The 20,681-nt window shown below is 35.4% G+C and overlaps 1 protein-coding gene across 1 annotated transcript in view; it reads right to left on the bottom strand.

The window, feature by feature from the left end:
* Positions 1-20,681, bottom strand: part of SNTG1 (syntrophin, gamma 1) — a gene marked incomplete at its 3' end in the record, with an annotated part of 62,766 nt that overhangs the window by 15,559 nt on the left and 26,526 nt on the right. Inside the window, exons 4-6 of the mRNA XM_008940461.1 lie at positions 17,985-18,042; positions 15,332-15,375; positions 15,183-15,224 (exon numbers count right to left, since the gene is read on the bottom strand). Of these exons, the coding sequence (XP_008938709.1) occupies positions 15,183-15,224; positions 15,332-15,375; positions 17,985-18,042 (144 nt within the window). The remainder of the gene's footprint in view (positions 1-15,182; positions 15,225-15,331; positions 15,376-17,984; positions 18,043-20,681) is intronic.

Here is a 20,681-nt window from a genome sequence, read left to right as displayed (position 1 = left end):
ATAATCATGCTGCCTTTTAATTGTATAAATCCTTTCAAAGTCCCTGTTCAAGAAAACATTTGAGCATATGTTGAAGTCTCTCTCAATATATTCAGGAAATCCCTGAAGTGTGAAGTCCCTCTGATTTTAGTAAGTATTCTTTCCTGAGTAAGACTATAAATCCCCTCTTAAATTACCAATGAAATTTACCCAGCAGTGAAGTGGTAAAGATTTAAGCCAAAGGACTTATACAGTCCTAAAGATCTGTGCTCTCCTGAACTGGAGTAAATTCTGCTCTTCAGTATGCTTTAAAGGAAAATTCAGTTCTTTGATGAATACCTAGAATTACAAATATCTGGAGGAAAGAAAAGTGGAAGACACTTTCCTAGCCACTGTGCAGAGCTTCACAATGCACAAGTTATCAAGTCCATCAGCAGACACCAAAACACACATTGTACAGTCACATAAAGGGTCAAAGCTAGAAGGCTCAAAGCATGCACACAGCTGTCTTGAATTATGTTTATTTTTTAAATTCAGCAAAAGTCACACAGAGTATTTGCATTAAAACCACATCACTTTAATGGGAAGTTTGAATTCCTATGATTAATAAGTATCACAGGACAATGAAAGTTAATCAACAAATATAATAGTAAAAATTATCAACGTTCCTTTTTTCCTTCAGAAAAATTATCTTACTGGTACGAAGAGCAAGCTAGAACACCACCTTATGACAGCAGTTCCTACTTAGAGTGCACAACCCAAACTATACTTCAGACCACAGTTTGATACTAGCATAGCTGTAGGCTTTATTTTTTTCTCAGTCTGGTTCCAGAGCCTCTGTTAGATATTTAGATACAAACCCACATGGGCTGCACACCGCAACTGGGAATTTCCCCGAACAAGTGAAAAGAAAGACAGGGCAGGATGGAGCACATGGCAAGGATGAGGAAAGAGCTCTTCTATTCAGAACCCTCTTTTGCATGGATCTTGCTACTGGTGCTGTTTTAGAAAAGTCAAGAGGGATGCAGTAAGATTAGTAGTTACAGCAGAGACCTACTGAGCCTACCACTAACCAATTATCCTGAAGAGTGGCAGACAGGGGTTTACGACTTCTCAAGTCAACACAGTAAAACCCACTGAATGCTCCAGCTACTAAGGCATGATACAAAAGATCATTTCAGAGCAACATACACAGAGAATTCAAGGTTTGATGCTTTTTGACAAGTCCCATCAGTGTGACCACTTAGAAACAAAATTTCTCTTGATTCCAAATGACAGCACTCATTTAAGTTAGATCATCAGGTGGTTTCTCCAATGGACAATGTCATTACCAGTTATCTTAAAGCTTTATCCAGCTTTCTTCATTGATCCTTCCCCTACTGGTTTTCATAGGCTTTAGAAACAGAGTTACCAGAACCTCAATATTTCTGTATAAAGCACTAGAAAACTAAATGCTCTGCCTTTAAAAATAGATTCCATCATGTTTCAAGCCTACATGCAAAGTAGGCCATTTATATTAGCCAACACTAAGAGGCATCTACATCATGTCCTTCACAGGAAATGACTAAAATAATCAGATGTAAGTAACACGAATAAGTGTAATGAGGAGGTAGGAAAAAGAGATTAATCTCACAAATAACTTATTGGAAGTATAATTAACTCTCACACACACACAAAAAAATCCATCAGGCAACAGTGCATCAAATATAGGTCGCACAGAGGACACAGACTCCTACCAGTTCTTTTTTCAATATAGTCCCAAGGTAAAAAGAGAATATTGTCACTTCAGTGATATATTTACAATCAAGTTGGAAAAAGAATCTGTTTTTAAGCTTTTAATTCATTGTGGAATGGAACACTTAACAAGATTGTATAAAAGACCTGATGACATCTTTCTTGAAATCTTTAAACTTTCTTACGTTCCACAGTTAGCATTGAAATGTTTAGTAATCTTTTAATCAGAATAGCAATAGAATGCAATTATTTCTTAGTTGTATGTTTATCTTCTCAAAAGTAATATAGGGGTGCCTCAGCAAAGGATATCTATGTAAACATCTCAGGGTGAAAAAAAAAAAAATAAAAAAATGCCTGAAGCATTTTCCTGTTCTTTCAGTAATTTTAGCATCATTAATAAGTATCACCCATAAAAATATTGCTGTAAGTGCTTAATCTGCACTCTTAGGTCATGTACTCTGATTTATAATTGTTTCACTAAAGACTGCACTTACTAGTCATCACTGTTCATATTAAATCACTAGAAGTCCATTACTCCAATACAGAAGCTATGAAAAGCTAGAATTAAAACTTGTTAGAATTTTAAGTGTACCAAAACTGGGAACACTGTACCCTGGATTCCCTGGCCATAGATCATAAAGGATACCATAGGTTCCTGAACTGAAACATGTCACACCATATTCCATGGACTACTCTTGGTCTGGGATCATGGTTCATAGAAGAAATACACATTTATGACACAAAAGCATCTATGAAAATAAAAATAATTTTTAAAAAAATAAATTAAAAAAATCAGAGAATCAGAAGACTGTAACCCAAAGTGCCATATTCCATGGACTACTCTTGGTCTGAGACCATGATTCATAGAAGAAAAACACATTTATGATGCATCTATGAAAATAATTTTTAAAAAATAAATTAAAAAAAAAATCAAAGAATCAGAAGACTGTAACCCAAAGTCTCTCCAAGTTTCAGGAGCCTTTATTTTCACATTACCTACTTAGTGTATGTTTCTACTTCTCTAGGATTACTCAACTACACTAAACAATCTGTACTTAGACAGTCTTAAGAAGTTCCCTACTTCAAACTCACACATCTGTTCCACTGTTTGAATATCATATATTCAGCTTTAGACAGTCTTAAGAAGTTCCCTACTTCAAACTCCCACATCTGTTCCACTGTTTGAACATCATATATTCAGCTTCTGGGCACCTAATATCTTTCTGAGCTAATTCATTAACACATATTTCTGTAATTTTATATTAAATGAATTCCAGGACAGCTGGCTAAAAGGAATGAGGCAAACCCCTTAATAATACTGAAAATGTTAGAAACACCAGTAAAACTGTTCCTAGTGAGGTTGAAGCAAAACAGCATTTACATTTTTTTGAAAAATATGAAAAAGGAAATTTGAATTCATTTGGACAACATGAAACTTTAAGATATTTTTCTAATTGTAAATTACAACTGTATGAGACTGGTCAAACTGCCACCATGTATTTAGGTAAACTACTCAATCCCACCATCAGTCAAACAGTATAAATCCATAAGCCTAATTCTGGTTTCAGCTAGTTGTACTGACACGTATATTTCACAGTCTAGCAATACGACATGCTTCCATTACAATTTTATATATTTAGATAAACTCTCATTGGCATGATAGCTCAGAAATTTACACAGGAAACACATTTTGTTTGAGATCAATTTCATTAACAGTGTCCAAATCAAACACTGGCCAAAGCAGCTTTGGGAAAAAAAATGTGTGATCCACTTAATAAATAAAACAAAACTGCTGAAATGGAAGAAGCATTTACACCAATGTTAAAATAGCATCTACTGCTTTCTACACAGCTTTGCCAAAAGGTTGTGTGGCAGCCTGTGTGCACTGCTGTGTACAGCCAGATGAACGACAGGCTGCCCCATCAGTCTACAGAGGATTTCTTATCCAAGACACAAGGGTTTGGGACTTCAGAATAATCAGAAACCAATTGTGACAGTAAGCTGTGCTGAGATTGTGGTGTTTTTTTTTTTTCTTTCAACTACATGTTATGGGGCACACTCAAGAAAAGCTGTCATCACCTGTAGAACACTAAGCAACTTCCAGAGGCTTTGTACATTTAAGGATCCAGGACATGCAAGCAAGCAAAATCTAGGCCGTATGTTAATACATAGATAATATGTAGAAATTCCTCCTAGTCATCGTATATGCAGGTCTTTGTGAAGTCTATCTTTACTACTCATGCAAAGTGTATCATTACTAAAATGATAACCCACCAAGGGTTTTAGTCCAGTATAAGACAAAGATGTAAGAATAAGCCAGAATCATAACCTACTCATTGTAAGTTGTTCTCTGGTACTGCTATTCTCTAATGAGAATTTCAGATAGGAGAAAAATGCATGAAACCATTTTTACATGAAAGCAGAAACATTTAATAAGAGGCATTATCTTGGACTGAAAAAGAACATTATTTGAGGTATAGTATAATATATACTGTGCACATACATACTCCACCACAGATTTCTCTAACATATCTTTAAACAAGTTTTTCATTACCATCCAGTAATCTCCAAAAAGACAGGTTATACTGGAATGACACTTTCTGTTGATAAGAGCTGTCCTAAAACACTCAGTACTGGAAATAGGCCAGAACTTCAGTCATGAAATTACTAACAAACTACATGGAAAAACCAACCAACACAACAGCTAACAATATCAGTATTTTTTACGTAGAATAAGATTTTGCTGGCCTGCAGATATTATGGCATACAGTGCATAGTAATGCATTCACTGTTCTCAGAAAAATAAGCTACCCAACAGTGCATGACAACACAACAGATTCCAGCAGATAACCATAAGTTGAAAAGGTCACGTAAAAAGATTGAAAAAAAGATATTATCCATGAAGAAAGATAAAACAACAAGAGCTATATTTACAGAATAAAGCACATTGATCCATATTTATCTATACAGTTCCTAGAGTACCCAGCAACAGTTGGAATAAAGACCACTAGAAATCCTTTTATGTACAGATATTTTTCCTTTGCAAGATTACATTATGCTAAGGCCAAAAAGCTTCAGATAGAAGCTTCTGCTTTTTTCAACAACTCTTTAAAAAAAATAGAAAGGCAAAACAATAAGAGTAAAATCAAAGTGAAGCTGAAAGTGGAAACGTTTTGTTTCTTGTAAGCTGTAACAACTGGACAATTACTTGGAATTGAGGTCCCCAAATTTTGCACGTTATGTGTGCTCCTCAACCTGAGGAAATAATTCCAATCAAATTACACATTTTGAAGGATTTGGAGTTATTTTTGCAGTTGATCATACTGTAACTTTTTTTTTAATATGTCAATGAACTTGAAGGGTCTGAGTTTTCTAGCTCTGATTAACAAAACAATGAAGCCACTTGCTTATCTATTAAATATATAAGAACCCCCTGCTCCTTCAGTCAAACTGTTCCCACAGTTAAATTTACCAGAATAAGTGCTCTCACAGTTGAGTTCTGTATGACATTTTTAACACATTTACTAAACAAGGACAGTTTATATGTAGGCAATTTGTGAAAAGATCAATAATAATATTCAAAATGCATATACATTACTAAACTGCATAATGACAGCTATTGTTCCTGTTCCTAATACTTGAAGAGTGAACGCTATCCAGTTGACACAGCATTCTGAAGTCCTTTTTTTTTAATGAACAGAGATAGTCCTACAATTGTTGATAACATGGCTTAAGTAATATTTTATCTGACGAAGCAGAGCCCCGGTTCTAGTGGAAAAAAGAAAGATCAGTGCCAGAATAAGAGTTTGCTCACACTAATCCCAGTGCTAGGTGGGGGTCAACCACACAGCTAGTGGCAAATTTCACATTTACATATTCAATATAAAAGTTGCTGTTGGCAAATATGACCTTAACATTTACTTTTCATGAATAGTCACACTAATCAAGTACCAGCATTTAAATCCTCATGAAAAATGAATACAAAACGACCTTAAAGAGTTTGAAATCAATTTTTAATTCTAAATTTGAATAAATATTAATATACACACCTACTCCTGCTTGTTCATATCTGAATTTTATCAACTTCACAATGACATAAAGAATAATGCTTGGACAAATTTGTATTTGAAGTAATGTTTTAAATCAATATATGCAGTTAACTGCTAAACTTCTCAGCAGCTCAGGATTTAATCTTTAAGAAAGATGTTTTAGTACTTCAAGGAATGTGCTCAGTGGTAAAAGTTTTCATCTGAGAAAATGCATAAGAATACTCTTTCGTGTAATTTAATGCAATGTTGCAAAATAATTGCATTGCATTTAGCTGAAGTTGAGAAAATTACTTTGTTCTTCATAAATATCTTCAAAAAATGAAACTCCCCAATTTAGTGAAAAACTCAGTTCATACTCTCAGGCAAATACATGTATATTTTGCTGGCCTGGAATCCAACACAACTATCCTGTAATAGGAAATTTTGACAAATAATATTGTCTCAAAATTTTTAAGGGATATTTTCACCGGCATTTAAATTTTAAGGGCCTTGGCAAAACTTGAGTTTGGAGCTACTCAAATTGGATATTAATATAACTGGAGAACACTTACAGATATTCTAGAAAGAATAAAGATTAAAATTTCAAGGAAGTAAAAAAGCTAATTTGCATTTCAGTATAATAATGAAAATGTGCTGAATTACAGATTTAACCAGTTCATAGCATGAGGTCTTCATGACTTTCAAAGATAAATATAAATCTGATATATTGACCCAAAATGATCAGGTTACTTATCTCATTGCAACCCTTATTTTACCTTTTCTTATTTTCCTAATTAGACAATAACACGAATCCATTCTTGCCAGCAGTTAATTACCATTTGGGACTATAAAATCTTATAAAACCCATAATTTATAGTGAGTTATGTAGAGCGGATGTTTTTTTCTGATGCAAAACTTGCAACATCAACAATAAAAAAAAAACAAAATTCTTTTATAAAATTCTGTTATGGTGTTGCTACATGAATATGTCAGAATATCACAAATGAATGCACAAATTACAGGTCTCACTTTTAGGTCCCTCAAATTTTAATAGTTCTGGCTTTACAATTTTCTCTGTGCTGTCCATTTCTACACAAATTCAGAAAATAGGCAAAACAGTGCTGAAGCTACATGACTCAAAGCTATCTAAGGAACATCTATACAAAAAGAAGATTCAAAAAGCACACTCTCATTTAGATAACACTTTCCTTTTGAGATATAAAGACTTTGGTTTTGATACTTCCTAGGATATTAAAAGCTGTAGTCATAGCAGTGAAAGTAAAAAATTAAATGCCTTGGCATTACCAAGTGTTTCAATTGGAAAAAAAAAAAATAATTGTCTCACAGGTTTGTTGTTGTTACCATTGTTGTGCAGGTGAGAAAATTTACTTTCAAACCTCAGTTATTGATTGACGGAAATGTGCTTTTTACAGTCTTTAAAAAGCTTGTAATCTTTCAGAGAGAAAGATGTTTAAACAAAATATTTTATCTTTTAACATTCATTATGGCAAATGCTAGCTCTGACCAGCACTTCTCCCTGCAATCAGAGATTCAGAAATAATACATTATAAAGAGAAGTGCACAGGGGGTTTTGAATGTGTTTCATATTAGATTTTTCATGTAAATGTGCCTGACTAAAAGATGTCAAAAAACCTTTAGAATGACTGAGATATGGTAAAGATTCTGTGAAATATGTCTCTCTATCCATTTAATATGTAAATACATTATACTCGGAACAGTATAAAGTGGGAAGGCATCTCAGTAATTCAGAGGATCTAGAAATATCCTCAGTACATTCTACTGCACACCAACATGTTAAAATATGAGTTTTTTTTTGATGTAGAGCATTCCCTTGAACTTTCCTTTTAGTAGGTCAGCATAATTAGAACCTTTGAAATATTCTGAATCAGTACTGGCTTGACAAGGGCATGTGAAGTGGAATAGAGCTATGTACATTTGCTAGACCTCATTTAAAGATATATGCCATTATCCTGTTTCAGCCTGAAGAGTGACTATTTCCCATTTTGCTCAGAAAAGTATTAACAGCACTGGGAGGCAACAACTCCTGCAGGTCTCTGCACCAAAATCTAAAGAACAGGTAACCTTTAATTTTTAATGAAGAGTTTCTTCCCTCTGTAACCACACCTGCACCAAAGTTTTTCTTGTGATCTGTGATCCCCTTACTACTGCAAGCTGTTTTATATGGCCACAGTCTTGCAAAACACCTAAAGGGGAGCAGAGAGCACCAAACTGAAATTGTAGAAAGACACCAGTACTACCAGGGCAAAAGGAAAAAAAATATGCATCTAGAACTAGGCCCAGTGCTGACAAACAGATACCAAAACACCAGTACCATACTGTACCATACTAGTGGCTGAGAAGTATGGAGTGGGCCCTCTGGAAACCTCCATGTATCTGGCTGGAACAGTCCAACACTGGATACTATTGAAAAATATATAGAGTCCATTCTCCTTTCCTCTTCCTCCTCCACCGAACAAACTGTCAAAAGACAAAGACCCATTGTAGAGAAGAAAAAAAAAAAAAAAAAGACCTAAAGATATGTACAGGTGTTAGATAACCCCTGGATAAAAAGTTTCTTCCTGGCACCCATCTGATTTTACCATAGCCAGAACAATGACAATTCTGTTAAGTATTGTAACTGCTGGAAAAACGTCAGAAGACTATGTGTGTGCACATCTACATTGACTTGAGCACACCAATCATTTATTACTCCTTCTGGCTAGCTAAATCAGTACACATGGTCTGTCTTGTCCCACGGGCTCTCTTGGGCCCACGTCAAGCCATAAGAAATAGAGGCTGTCTCTCAGAGGTGAGCATTTGCTTTCAGTCTATATGCCACAAGGTTGCTACCTGTTTAAAGAAAATGCAGTTGTTGCCAGTTGTACAGTATTTTGTAGCCCTTATTGGTAAGTGAAATTTTTGTAATACTGAACAGGGAAGAAAATTTTCATGCCTACACAAGGCTTAATTTTTTCTTACATTAAATTGCAGTGTTTTGTATATGTTTATTTCCTCTGCCTTTAGGAGGATTTTGAAGCTCTCTATGCTACTCTTGTCTAGTCTCACTCAATTATTATGGAGTAGTTAGTCCAAGTAAATCAAAAAACTCAAACAGTAGACTACACTTTTTGAAATACAACCACACAGAAACAGATTTACCATAGTTACTAGGACTCTTGTGCTCCACCAGAGAGCCAACCCCATTTTCTGATTTTTTTTTATTACTGTAGAGTATTACATCTATGCACAGCCAAGTAAAATTGGAGTCCCTATACCAAAGTCAAAATGAGGTGCAGCTCCAAAACTGGAAGGTGCTGTGCTCAATGAAATCTTTCCAAAAGTATTCTGGAGGGTCAAACACATGCACGTACAAATAAACATGAAAATATTTCTACCAGCTTCCTAAAGAGCCACATATTTTACAGTAAAATATCAACATAAACAAGGTCACAATCAAAGCATGTCTGATGGTACACACTTTAAATCCACTGCTGAATTGCCTGTTTTCTCTGCAGCTCAGGCTTTCAGCATTAATAGAGCTGCATGAAAAAGGAGGAACCAATGGTAGTTACTTGAAGGTTGTTGCACCGTAGCTAGTGATTCAGTCTTTCACAGTACCCCACTAAACCCTAATGGATTTTTTGCTTTGAGGACTGTAGCCATGTAATAAGGAAATAACAACATTAATCATAGGGACTTAATATCAGTCATGCCAGCAAATTCTACTCCCTTCTGTTAAAACTCAGTAGTACTGATGAGTAGTTTTAAAAGATGAAATCTTAATAAAATGACTAATATATCTACAGGTATCTTGAGAAGAAGTAATGAAAATATAAATTAGGAAGACAGGCAACATGTCTTGCTGTTAATGTATTTTAAAAGTCTAACATCATAGTGCTTGGATAAATTCAAGCCTTTGCTGAGTTTGGCACAAAATTTTATTATTTAAACACTAAAAAAAACCCACAGCTAAAACCAAATTAGAAAAGCTGCTGAATACATGTTAAGAATACTGCTCCAGGATACCATATAAAAAAAAAAAAAAGAACAGTAAACACCTTTACTGCTAACAGCAAGTACTGAATACTTTAACTGCAAAACAGTGCACCTGCTATGTTCTTTTCCACTTGATGGACAGTTATTTCAAATCAATGCTGAAATATTTGACAGATTATTATTAGCTCCAAATTCCATGAGCAATAAGGACATTGTAAGTACATTGTAACAGATGTTTTCATTAATTGCACTACGGTACCTAAGGTGACATTAGCACTTTTTTTATTACTCAAGTCTCAAATAGAAAACAGCAGCTGTATGGAAAAAGCAATAACTTGGTCTCTTCTTACAGGAGTAATATTGGATTTCCAGAAAGTTTACATTTCACTTTTGAATCAAAATGTTACAAACTGCAAATTAATTATGGTCTTCTCTTCGAAGAGCTCACTATGCAGCTTCAATATTTAAAGTTGCCATCCAGTCTAGAAGAGAAAGGATTAAGTGGCTGTGCTATGAGTTATACTGTACAGGATCTCTGTCACATAATATGAGAAGGTGGTAATCTGTATTTGCAGGTTGCTGTTATCACTATCACCAAGCAACACAATATTGATGTACAGATTCTTTTCTGTAACAGATTCTGAAGTACTTCATGAAATTCAGTGTGCTAAATCTGATAATATTCTAGGCCTCCATTTCACAGTTAAGGAATCAAAGATAACATAAAACCATAATTCTGTAAACGTTATCTGCAAAGTCAAGCTGGAGTGAGATTTCAGATCATTTGGTTTCCAGTCCTGTCTTACAAATACAATATGCTCATTCTTCTGCTTAAAAACATTTACAAAAAACATTACCCAAACTATTCATAACAGGTTTTAAAAATCAGTTTGAATGAAACCACAGTTTTAAAGAATCAGAGTAAGAGTTTCATCAGCTGCACACAATTGCAGTTAAGCAATTACAATCCCTAACTGCTTCATACAACATGCATGACTCACAGAGAGCTAGCACAGATACAGCCCTGCTATGGGTACAGAGAAAAAGAATCAGCAAAATACACAAGGCAGTGCACATGGACATCCCATGTCAGGTCATTCTGCTGAAAAAAGATGTCTTGTGCAAAACACAGCTGATGGCTGAATTGAAACACAGAACTACATATTATAGCTGTCTCTACAGAAAATCCACCAAAGTCTAAATAACTGTGCTGTCCTGATCTCTACCTACTTCTACATGAGCTTGTCTTGTTACTTTTCAAGGAATGCACCCGAGTCGTAGTAACAGGCACATATGAACTAACATTTTTCATTAGAAACATACCCTGATTTTTTTTTCCCAAATGTAAGAAATAAAAAAAGTTTTCATACCCATATTTATTTAATTCTACTTTTATTTCTTAAGAGACAAAGGGATACTAAGAGCTAAAGAAATCCCAGTGATATGTAACCATAGCTGTTGGTACTACCTGAGATGCTTTATTTGCAACATTAAGAACAGAGACATGCTTAGTCTTAAAAATAATTTGGCACTCATTCAACTCTCCATGGTCCCCAGATGCTTTAGTGCACTACAATCCTGGAAACAATACAAGCAGTAGATCCAACACAACATATTTAGTAGTATGCAGCTGAGTCGACACGTACTGTCCTATTCTGAGCCACTCAATAGTAGCTGAAGGGAAGCAGCTCACAACAAGGACTCTCACCTCTCCCAAAATTTTGTCCATTCTTAGTGGTGTAGTAGCAAGCTGCAGAACCACCAAAAATGCCCACAAGTGCTATAAGAACAGCAGTATGTTGGTGACTGCCCATCTGTTTTTGGTTTATGTATGGACAATAACTGGAGGTAACAGCTACAGACACATTCCTTTCCAGACTACAAACAGATTGGTTTCCAGCCTTATCAATAATCCATCATATCCATCATGAGCCCTTAAAAGACTAGGTGTGTGGATTGATGAGGCATGTACTGTTGGACCAGACAAAAGCCTAAACTCATAAATCTATCTAAGCATAATCCTAATTTCAGCCTTTAAAAAAAATCTTGTAAAATGTAAAGGAAGGTATACTAGAAAATGAATAATTAATAATTAAATCCATACTAGAACGAACACAAAATCATGCAAATTGGCAGATATAACAGACCCTCCTTACCTCTACATTCAAGTTCATACTACACTTCTGGAGTCAAATTGCCAGTATGATGTTGAGATACTTTTTAACAGAATTGCTGTTTTTTTTCCCCCCCTCAACTTTCTCCCATACTGTTACTTCACCACAGAGAGCATGATATTTATTTTACTACAGGAGAGCACTAAGACTGAAGCAATGTTATGCTGTACTCAGGCTTTTTGCAACCCAAGACAAACAACGAGCTGACACTTAGCCTTTGGTTGAAACTCAAGTGCTTTCGTGCTATGAGTAATATTCTCACCTTCTATAAGCAGAAAAGTAAGGTCAAAATTAAGTGATTCACCTAAAGCTAGGAAAAAAAAAAAAAAAAAAGAAAGGAACTGAGTAGAGGCCTCCAGTAAGGTACACTAAGAATTGACTAAACTTACCTGTCTTGTCTTGAGTTGTCTTCTTCTCTATCTGCCTACCTATGTAAATACCTAAGTATCTATCTACTTGGCAGATTCAGGCTTCAGATTATAGCTTATTTCTTGGGTACAGGATCTGTGCATCACTGAATACTGTATCACCACATCTAACAACTAATGGAATACAACAGAAACGAAAGAAGAGTGTACACAAGGGTTAAGCCAACTAAGTTCACTATATATTGGGGAAAGATACTCCTTTCTATGAAAGATGGCACTAATTTGATTAAACTACTTAATATCAAAATTCAAATGATTTTATACGCCTAGTACAGTTATCAGTAAAGCAGGGTGAAACACCAGGGCCAACTAATCATCAGTGTAATACAACAGGCTGCAGTGATTACACCACAGGTCTTTTCACTGCAGAACCATGAAGATATGACATGTGCTTAAAATGTTTCTGCAAACAGCAAGACGTTTTGGGTCTAGAAAAAGAAAAAGATGCACACTGCAGATACAAGTCCAAATTTTCTATGGGCATCTTCAGCTTTACACACTGAAAAAAAAATCCACGCTGGTTTGCAATGAATATTTTCTAAGACATTGAGACAACCCAAACCACTAATATACTCCCATATATCTGCCATGTCTTTATTAGCTACAGAAAAAATCAGAATGAGACCGAGCTCTGAGCTCATGTACCTTGCATAGCCACTTGAAAAGTACCTAGAAGCAATAAGGATTGAAAATAAAGTTTCCACTATTGTTTGACCCCCTGCTGTGCACATCTCTGCTCCACACGATTCCTGTTTTCTCTATTACCTTGAGATTAGAGCTACAGGTCCTGTATTTAGTAAAGACCCTGCAAGAGGGAAGTGCTAGAACAACTCAAACTGCAAAGGGCATACTGCTGACAAAATCCCACCTGCAAGTCCTGCTGGCAGACCAGTTGATGTGCTTGCCCTTTACTCAGGGCTATGCCTAAACTCACAGTTTACTGTACAATGCATAACCATATCTGTCATTACTATAGCAGGTTTCACAAAAAAATTATTCCACAAATACATATCATATTATAGTGAATGCTTCTAAAAAAAATTTGATTATTAAAAATAGATTTACTTTATATTTCTTTTATATTTTATATTTATGACTCCTCTGCATATTTTAGCTTATAAAATGTCCTATGTAAATGTTATCTTATTTAAATATTGCTCAATATTTACTATTAGTTCTTAAGAATTATTCTTAGTTAGGATAAATATTTAATTTAAAATTTGTCTGCTTTTTAAACTTCTAAAACATTTGCACACATACAAATGGACATTCAAAACTGGTAAGGTACACTTATTTTATCCAGAGAGAATTATCTATAAGTAATTTGAGAAGCAGATTATGTTGGACAAGCAAGGTATAACCCAAAATTTAACATGATGAGACCTGTTACTTTATGTCAGTTTGCACCTTTTGGCTTTTTTCAAAATCTCTTTTTTTTTACGTGAAAATGTTTAAACTTGATCATAAATAGCCCACAGATTTATGTATAATTGTAATGGTTAAAAGATTATCTCATGAAAAAAAAAATAAAAAAATAAAAAATATCCTTTACGTTCTTACCAGTTTTTGAATATGCCTTTGACTGTGCAAGTCCACACTTTTAGTTGTATCTTTTTCTGATGTCTTGAAATTCTAACAGCCTATTTACAATATGAAGTCATATTAAATCAAGCAACTATGGTAGGCTTATAAAAGATTAAAATCTGATCACTGTTGCACAGTCAAAGCTTGAAAGTGCTATAAATATGACGATTAGCCTGTCTATATAGAAGGTTCTATATGACAAAGGCTCTGAAGAATGAAGGATGATTAGCAGCAGAAATTTCCAATGAAACCAGTGCACAAAAGCACTCTGAGGAATAGTGCAGGGATCTGATCTTTGTCTGCACTATCTGGCTCATCAGAACTTCATCTTTATTTACTCTTGCTGCCTAAACCTGAGTGGCATCTGTGCTATGATCTGTCATACAACAGAATGCTGTGTGAAATACAGAGAGGCTTAGAATGGGCAAGGTAAGTTTTAGAAAAGTAAAATTTCAAAACCAGAATTATTACATTATTTTAAAAATATAGGTGCAAATTCTATGGAGCTACACAGGATTTGATGATAATATTTTTGGTAATCTTCTAATTTCTGGCATTCTTTTCTGAAATACAGTGTTTGGTACTTCTGAAAGTACTTTAGAAGAGTCCAAAAGTCAAATATAACAAAAGTACATGATACTTTCAGCAAAGCTGACTTTCCAAGGGAACCAGCCTACTACTGAGCTCTCTAACACACATGGGTTCTCTAGAAGGAATCTCCTTAACACACTGTTTTTTTGAAACCCATATTAGTAACAGCTTAAGTGAAGCAGGAAAGCAGTCTAATAAGTAACAGCCAGAGAATGAAAGGCAGACACATAGTCTTGTTTCAATTTTTAAATAGGATTAGAACCAAACAAACACCACATCTCCAACACAGTGTAAATTACAGCCTTTGAAATTAAAATGACCTCACACAGCCAGAAAGGTGCAGCACTGCTGAAATCTGACAGTTAAAAACCAGAAGAAGAAAGGCTGGAAAGATGCATGGCTAAAAATCTGCATAATAAAATAATTATCTTTAATATAGAAAAGCCTATCTGAGAACAGCAATTACAACAAATTTATGAAGAAGAGATTGCACTAAGATCTTAGTTGCTCATGATACTAGACAGTACAATCATATTTGGTTAGGAATAACAATAATAAAATTGAGACCAGCACATTGCTATCAGTGTACACTATCATCTCAGTAACTACAAAAGACAAAAAGTAGACTGAAAAGCAGAAAAGCTCACCACTTCTTCATGCCTGCATTTTCTCACATTAATTCCATTAATCTGTTATTAAAAAGATAAAGAGAAGACTTACTCTACATTTCATAAGTATATATTTCATTTCACTTTTCTAGAAAAACATAAATAAACGAACTCACAATTTTACTCACCTGTAGAATTGCATCTCCTATAAAGAGCAAACCTGAAAGTTCCGCTGAAAACACAAAGCATATTTTTCACTCATTTTGCACAAAACATCTTGCATTTTCTGTACATGTATTTCTATGTAGTTTAATGTTTCTATACAATCATCTTTTTTTTAACATGTTGAAATACTGACATAACAATGTTACAATGAAAGAGTCTACTCAGCCCAAATACAAGCCTATGAAACGACTTCCATCACTCACTAGCACCTTCAAGGCCGTTGTGGGGAGGTATGCCATACTTTTCCGAATAGAAAATGAGTGCAGGTCTAGGTTCTATTTGCCTGTGAGGGATCATTTCTTACAAACTTTGAGGAAAAAGCAACATGGAGACTCGAGAGCTACTTGTGAATGACAAATTTCACTTGTAAGCTTTTACCAGAGTTACTTTAGATCCTGAATGTTTGATGAACTTTGTGGAGTACTTATGACAGATAAGACTTTATATGATGATGAGCTAGGCAGTCTGCATATTGTACAAAATCACTAGCCAAACAGAATTTGATTTTTAAAACAAAGTAAATCACAAGCGAGTCTATGAAATCTAATTCTACAGATGCAATTTAAATAGTGTTGTGCTACAGAGCTATCTAGTGTAAATATGTTTTATAAATACACAATAAATTCAACAAAGAATATTTAAGTGTCTGTAAAGAAATAAATAATCCCTAACATGAGAACTAAGGAATGTTAACAGGTTATATGGGATTATTTATCTATAGTATTCCAAAACATTACAAAAGACACTGTCTTCTAGAAAATAAGTTTGTTTTTTTAATTTTTTTTTTTTTTCTAGACTAGAAAAGAATAGAACTGGACTCCATCCAGAAACTTATTTACAAGAGTTGTAAATTTGGAATCAATATTGACACAAATTATGATGCACAAGTTTGAAAGACTAGTATCATTAGCTAGACGTAATAAAGGATGCTTAAATTACTGCAGGAAAGACATCCTGATTTTCTTTTTTCTTTTATATTAAATAAATGCACATCCCAATGTTCTTCAGACACAAGGCTTGCATGTACCAATGTTTCATATGTGACCGGATGTGCTAGCCTAAGCACCTTATGTGCATCACTGGTCTTAAGAATTGCATCAATGTCACATTCTTGCTTAGCTGTCCAAAGAAAGAGCTGGAGACAACTTGGAGGAGGGTAGAACCAAGCCTGCAGAGTTGTGTGTTACAGGATCTGGGTCGAACAGCAGTTTCTGTATCAAAGAACCCTAGTACAAACACATAGCATTTCACTTTCGACACCACAAGACAGTAGTCTGCTACACGAGAGATGTCCCTCAAAATTAGCTCTCTAAAAATCAGCAGTATTTTTATTGAAAGCAGTAATGGAGATTGTATCTCAGCCAGGTTTAACTGAGGTTAGAAATAACGCATCAGCTATTCAGCAAAAAAATAATGACAAAACCAAAAGGAAACAGTGTGCATTTTTGTGTGCTCAATTAAACTGAAGTCTATCTGTCTTATTTTTCCTGCAGTGCTTAACAGCATTTTAATAGCTCGTGTAGGCAATATATGCCACATTATTATGTATCACATACCTAAATGCATACTGAAAAGAACAGTCACAAGTATCACTTAAAGTTAACCTTATTGCTTTCCTTAGGGGCTCATATTCCATGCTACTCTGTAGCCTCTCTACACACAATTTTCACATCTACCTTTCAGGGCTGGCTTTCAGCTCTCAGTATGCTGATTCTCCACTACGTCTCTTTATCTGTGTGGGTGAATATGAGATTTTTTTTATATTGGCACATTTTAATTGCACAGAGGCAGCATCCCAGAATTATTGCATTACAGATGGAGGGAAATGCTTCCAAGTTTATGTTTCTGACCTTACACAAGAGTACTCAAATATACACAAACATAACAGAGAAATTAAATACACCATGCTGGTACTGATTCACAACCTTCATCTCTCATCACTGTGCTCACCATGAGCTGCTTAATCATTATTCTTATTCCTAGCATATATCATTCCAATAATTTCAAAACATTGCCAGCTGAAAACAATACAGAGATTCAGCCCCAGCTCTGCTTCTATTAAAACCAAGCATGGTAAAGAACTTGTACAGTACTAGTTTTGCTATGCATGAGTTGCTGCAAAGGCTTACACAGGACAGCATCTAATGCTGAAATAATTTATGGGTATTATCAAGACTCTGCCATTACTCACCTCTGGGTACTGCCCTAATCATCAGTACAAAAAGACATGCATTCCCTTCTTGTGTTACCATGATTTAATGGCCAAACACTTGATTTGCTGCAGCTTCCTGGCAATAACCATTTGGAAATAAAAGCCACAAAACCATTAACTTATGTGAAATCTGTTAAACATCTTCATTTTCTAAATGCCTTCATATTTCTCCCCTTGGAAATAATGCCTTACGAGAATGTTTTTTTTTAAAACAAATCATGCTGAAAACTGTTTAGAAAATATTCCTAATATAAATTCTGTACTTTTTCAGAGAACAGTACTGAGTAATAGAGAGAAATGATACACCAATAACATTTGTTTAACACTTCCTGAAGCATCTCAAGACTTAATGCACCTTGCTTTAAGGAGCATGTCAAAACAAAGTCTACTAATCTGACACCCACCTCTTTGTTCTTTGGAAATCTTAGAAATGACCACTGGAATATTATGTTCTGCTCCACCCTGAAAACAGAATAAATGGCAATTTCATCAGTCACTGGAAATAACTTTTTTCTTAACATTATATTTTACCCTTTCCCTAACTGCAGTTTTAAGAGAGACTAGGAAAATAATTCTGAATGCATTTCTTTTTTCATGTTTTGAAAATAAGTATTTGATTTAGGTTAATTTCTTGTCACTTCTTATAAAGTACTTCTCAGTTTCCATCATCAGCTCAGGAAGTGAACTGAATGTTGTTCAAAACTCTGCAAGATTGGAAAAAAAAGGACATTGGCTTCTGTGAATTCTGGAAAGCTTAAGGTATGAAATAGTGTCCTGCAAAAGCAAAATGGCCATCACACTACAATGGCAGCCACGCTGCGACCACTTAGGTTTCCTGCTGGCAAGAAACAGGTAAATAAAAACCCAGGAAAAGCAAGTTTGGATTTTTGATCTCAAAAGCAGGTGTTATTTGTTTCCATCTCTGTCACACAAGCACAAAGAGTGAGCCAAGCAGTAGGATAAGTAAAAAAGGATCAGGAAAAGAAACATTAAGAAATGGAACAGTAGGTGTTCAATAAATGGGGGGAAATAAAGGAAAGCTGGATGGTAATTCAACAGTTTGACAACAATTCAATGTTGTAGCTCCATTCGGTTTATCCTGCTGGGACTGGAAATGCTCATAGTGCTTAAGAAGAAACTTAAAAAAAAAAATGTTGAATAAAAAGGAAACTCAAAGGAAGAGAAAGACAAATATATACAGAAACAAGTATTTTTTCCTGTGTAGAGAGCATTGAATTGTAAGCCTGAATGTAACCTATACAAATTCAGCTCATCAGAAATGACAGTCTGGCACGCCGTTGTGTAGCCTAGGAGTCCTGGTTAAGGGTTTGTTTACTCTTCTTTCTAGCAGCCAAAGTTTCCTTTGCAAAAATAAAGGCTTTGATAGGTCCAGACATCCAGTGCTGAGGTGTGAAAGGACTGACATGGGTATTTTGATGACCTAAGGAACAATACATATCCCTTCGTCATGTAATTACCGATGGTTTGAAACTGAACAGACTCCTGCACACAACAGCTATTTCTGTCATGGAATAAAGACAAATTTCCCATGCCACTGTAGAATTTTAAATAGGATTAAAGTTCCTTCTGCTACTGGCTACCAATGCACATGGTCCTAAAACCTGCAAGTTAATAGGGATCTCAGTAACATTACAAGAGTTATATGTCCACACTAAAAGTTCTATTGGCACTGCAGTGGATGAGTGTTGACAAGCACAGCATGTATTGGTATTTGTACTGTAGACTGAGCATTCACTCCACAAAGACCATGAGGTTACCTTCATTTCAGTCAGCCTTAAAGATGTATTCAGACTAAATAAATTTCAGTATTATAACCTCTTGAATACCTTTCAATGGTTTTCACTAGAGGAAAAGCAACAGTAAAAGTTTGCTTCACTTAGGATAATCAGCTCGAGCTCACTAAATTTCTAAGACTTAACCTACACCCTCTACATTTTTCCTTAGCTACATGTCCATTTAATTTCTTTCAAATTTTTCAAACAGAAAAATAATGGTGTCAGTTCCCTTCCTCAGCCTCCAGTGTTATACAGACATTGCACTATCCAGGAGTTTTGAAGCTCAGTGAAGGAGTGTAGGGTTTAAAGGTTAGCATAGCTAACATAGGTCTTTCTTCTCACTAAAATGACCTCCCTCCCTCCTTAGACAGCTCTCCAGTAAAGATGGAAATTACTGTTATTACTAAGCCAGCCTGCAATGCACCCAACATAATTATTCCTCTCTCACTCACTCTATTACACTGCAGATCTGAAGAAGCATTCAGTAATGGCCTACTAAAGAAAATTATCTCCCCTCACTGCATCCCAGTCTGGCCAGTACAAAGGATTCCTTTTAAATTAGTCATAGAAGGTGTTCTTTGCCATTCTAAGGAAAAAAAAAAAAAAACATTCCTAATGGGAAAGCAAAAATAGTTTACTTCTTATCTACAGCCAGCCATCGTTCACAATTTGCAGCAAGGCAAAAAAGCTCTATATATTCTGCAGCATCCTCTTGAATGCTACTTCAGATTGACACTGCAGCCTTGCATCCTGCATCCTCCAGACTTGACACTCTGTCCTGCAGAAGAAAAAGTCTAAATGTCTAAATTCATGTTTTATAGGCTCAGGGGATACTCTGCTGAAGAAACCTCTGGGAACAGAGGCCAATTTTCCATTGTTTTAAATTTTCCCTCCCTGTAGTGTGGACATGTAGTTATAACCTCAGACCAGATGAGGCAACAAAAATGTAAATTTATGGTGCTGAAGCCAACGGCTCAGATCTCTAGCAGAGTGAGTCTAACGCTAACCTTTGTCATGCAAATTTTGTCATTTTTCCTTAACCTGACAGGGTTGACCCTAGAATAAAGGCAGCTGCCCACCTGCAGAGGTGGTCCTGCTGGAAGAGGCAGAGGAAGCACTGATCACTGGCAGCCTTTTAAAGCCCACTGGCCTGGAGGTTGGCCATTACTGGTGGGAGGTCACCCAAACCTCCTTTCAAAGCGTTGCATGATACGGTTCTAAAGATTTTTTTTCTTGTTCCAATTTTTGTGTAAGAGGTTTTTTTTTTTTTCTGAAGTTTCAGTCATATCAAAAATTGGGCAACTC

This window comes from Merops nubicus, unplaced genomic scaffold (assembly GCF_000691845.1).
Source record: "Merops nubicus isolate BGI_N331 unplaced genomic scaffold, ASM69184v1 scaffold740, whole genome shotgun sequence".
Lineage (NCBI taxonomy): Eukaryota > Metazoa > Chordata > Aves > Coraciiformes > Meropidae > Merops > Merops nubicus.
The sequence above is the reverse complement of the archived record's forward strand: the minus strand, read 5'-3'. Positions and strand labels throughout refer to the sequence as shown.